This window comes from Phytophthora parasitica (assembly GCF_000247585.1).
Source record: "Phytophthora parasitica INRA-310 unplaced genomic scaffold supercont2.84, whole genome shotgun sequence".
NCBI lineage: Eukaryota > Oomycota > Peronosporomycetes > Peronosporales > Peronosporaceae > Phytophthora > Phytophthora nicotianae.
In genome coordinates, this window is record NW_008649070.1 from 9,892 (window position 1) to 10,932 (window position 1,041).

The 1,041-nt window shown below is 50.1% G+C and overlaps 1 protein-coding gene across 1 annotated transcript; it reads left to right on the forward strand.

Moving 5' to 3' along the window:
* Positions 1-258: 258 nt before the first annotated feature.
* Positions 259-963, forward strand: PPTG_18360 (hypothetical protein; the record flags this gene model as incomplete). The annotated part of the gene is made up of 1 exon (XM_008916457.1): positions 259-963. One exon carries the CDS (start codon positions 259-261, stop codon positions 961-963), a length of 705 nt encoding a protein of 234 aa, XP_008914705.1.
* Positions 964-1,041: the final 78 nt, after the last annotated feature.

Here is a 1,041-nt window from a genome sequence, read left to right on the forward strand (position 1 = left end):
GTGAGAAGGTTGTGAGTGGTCAAGTTCAGCTGTAGTAGGCGGACACGAAAAAGCAGACAAAAAGAGCGTGGCAACCAAGACGCACCCAGCACTGGTAGCCCTGCTACGCTACCAAGGAACGACGCTATTTGTCGACGGTAAATTTCATTGTGTACCCTAGGGGTACGCACAATGCGACATATTCATGGTGCACTTCGGGTGTTAATGTGCCAGTATTTACGTGTTGAGTACTGCAAAACTGAAGACGCGTATTGAGACATGGCCAACCTTGTTGTCCAAGCTACGGATCAGCTGCTCGAGCTGGTGGAGATTGTTTGCGACTTCGAAGTCGCGCTAATGAATGCCCTCCAGACTCAGTTCCCAATCGCTATTGTATTGGAGTGTTTGTTCCACATGAAACAGGCACTCCGTCGTGTAATGAAACGCTACGCAATAACTGATGAGGAGTGTCTAATTGCGATGACACGCGGCGTGTTAGACACGCTGACTGTAATTGACCATGAACAAGTAGAAAGAGGCATCAAGTGGGTGAAGCGAGAGATCAAGAAGCGCTGTATTTTAGCTAAAACTGAGTACACTACAGCAAAATGGGAAGAATTTTGGGGCTATTTCGAGCGGACGTGGCTCGATCAGTACACGATTGACGTGTGGAACGTGTTTGGTCTCGACAACGAGCTCGTTGCGAGGACCAACAACCCGCTCGAACGTTTCAATAGAGAGCTAAACAGTAGGTTTCCTACTCCGCACCCTTCGATGGCCACATTTGTAACCGTCATCAAGACGATAGCAGCCGAGTACGTTTGCCGAATTGGCGACATGCCCCGCGCCCTTGACCGCAGAGTTCCTCGCGAGAGGATCAAACTCATAGTGCCCGTCACTATTCCTACCGACATCGACAGCGACGTGGACGAAGCTACGGCGGTTGCTCTGCGCGCCTCCGACTCTACTCCAGTCTCCACTTAGACCGTGCCAGGTATCTAGTAACATAGTGTAACGGGGTTACACGCAAGTAGCTACATGTAGCCACTTGATTACGACAAT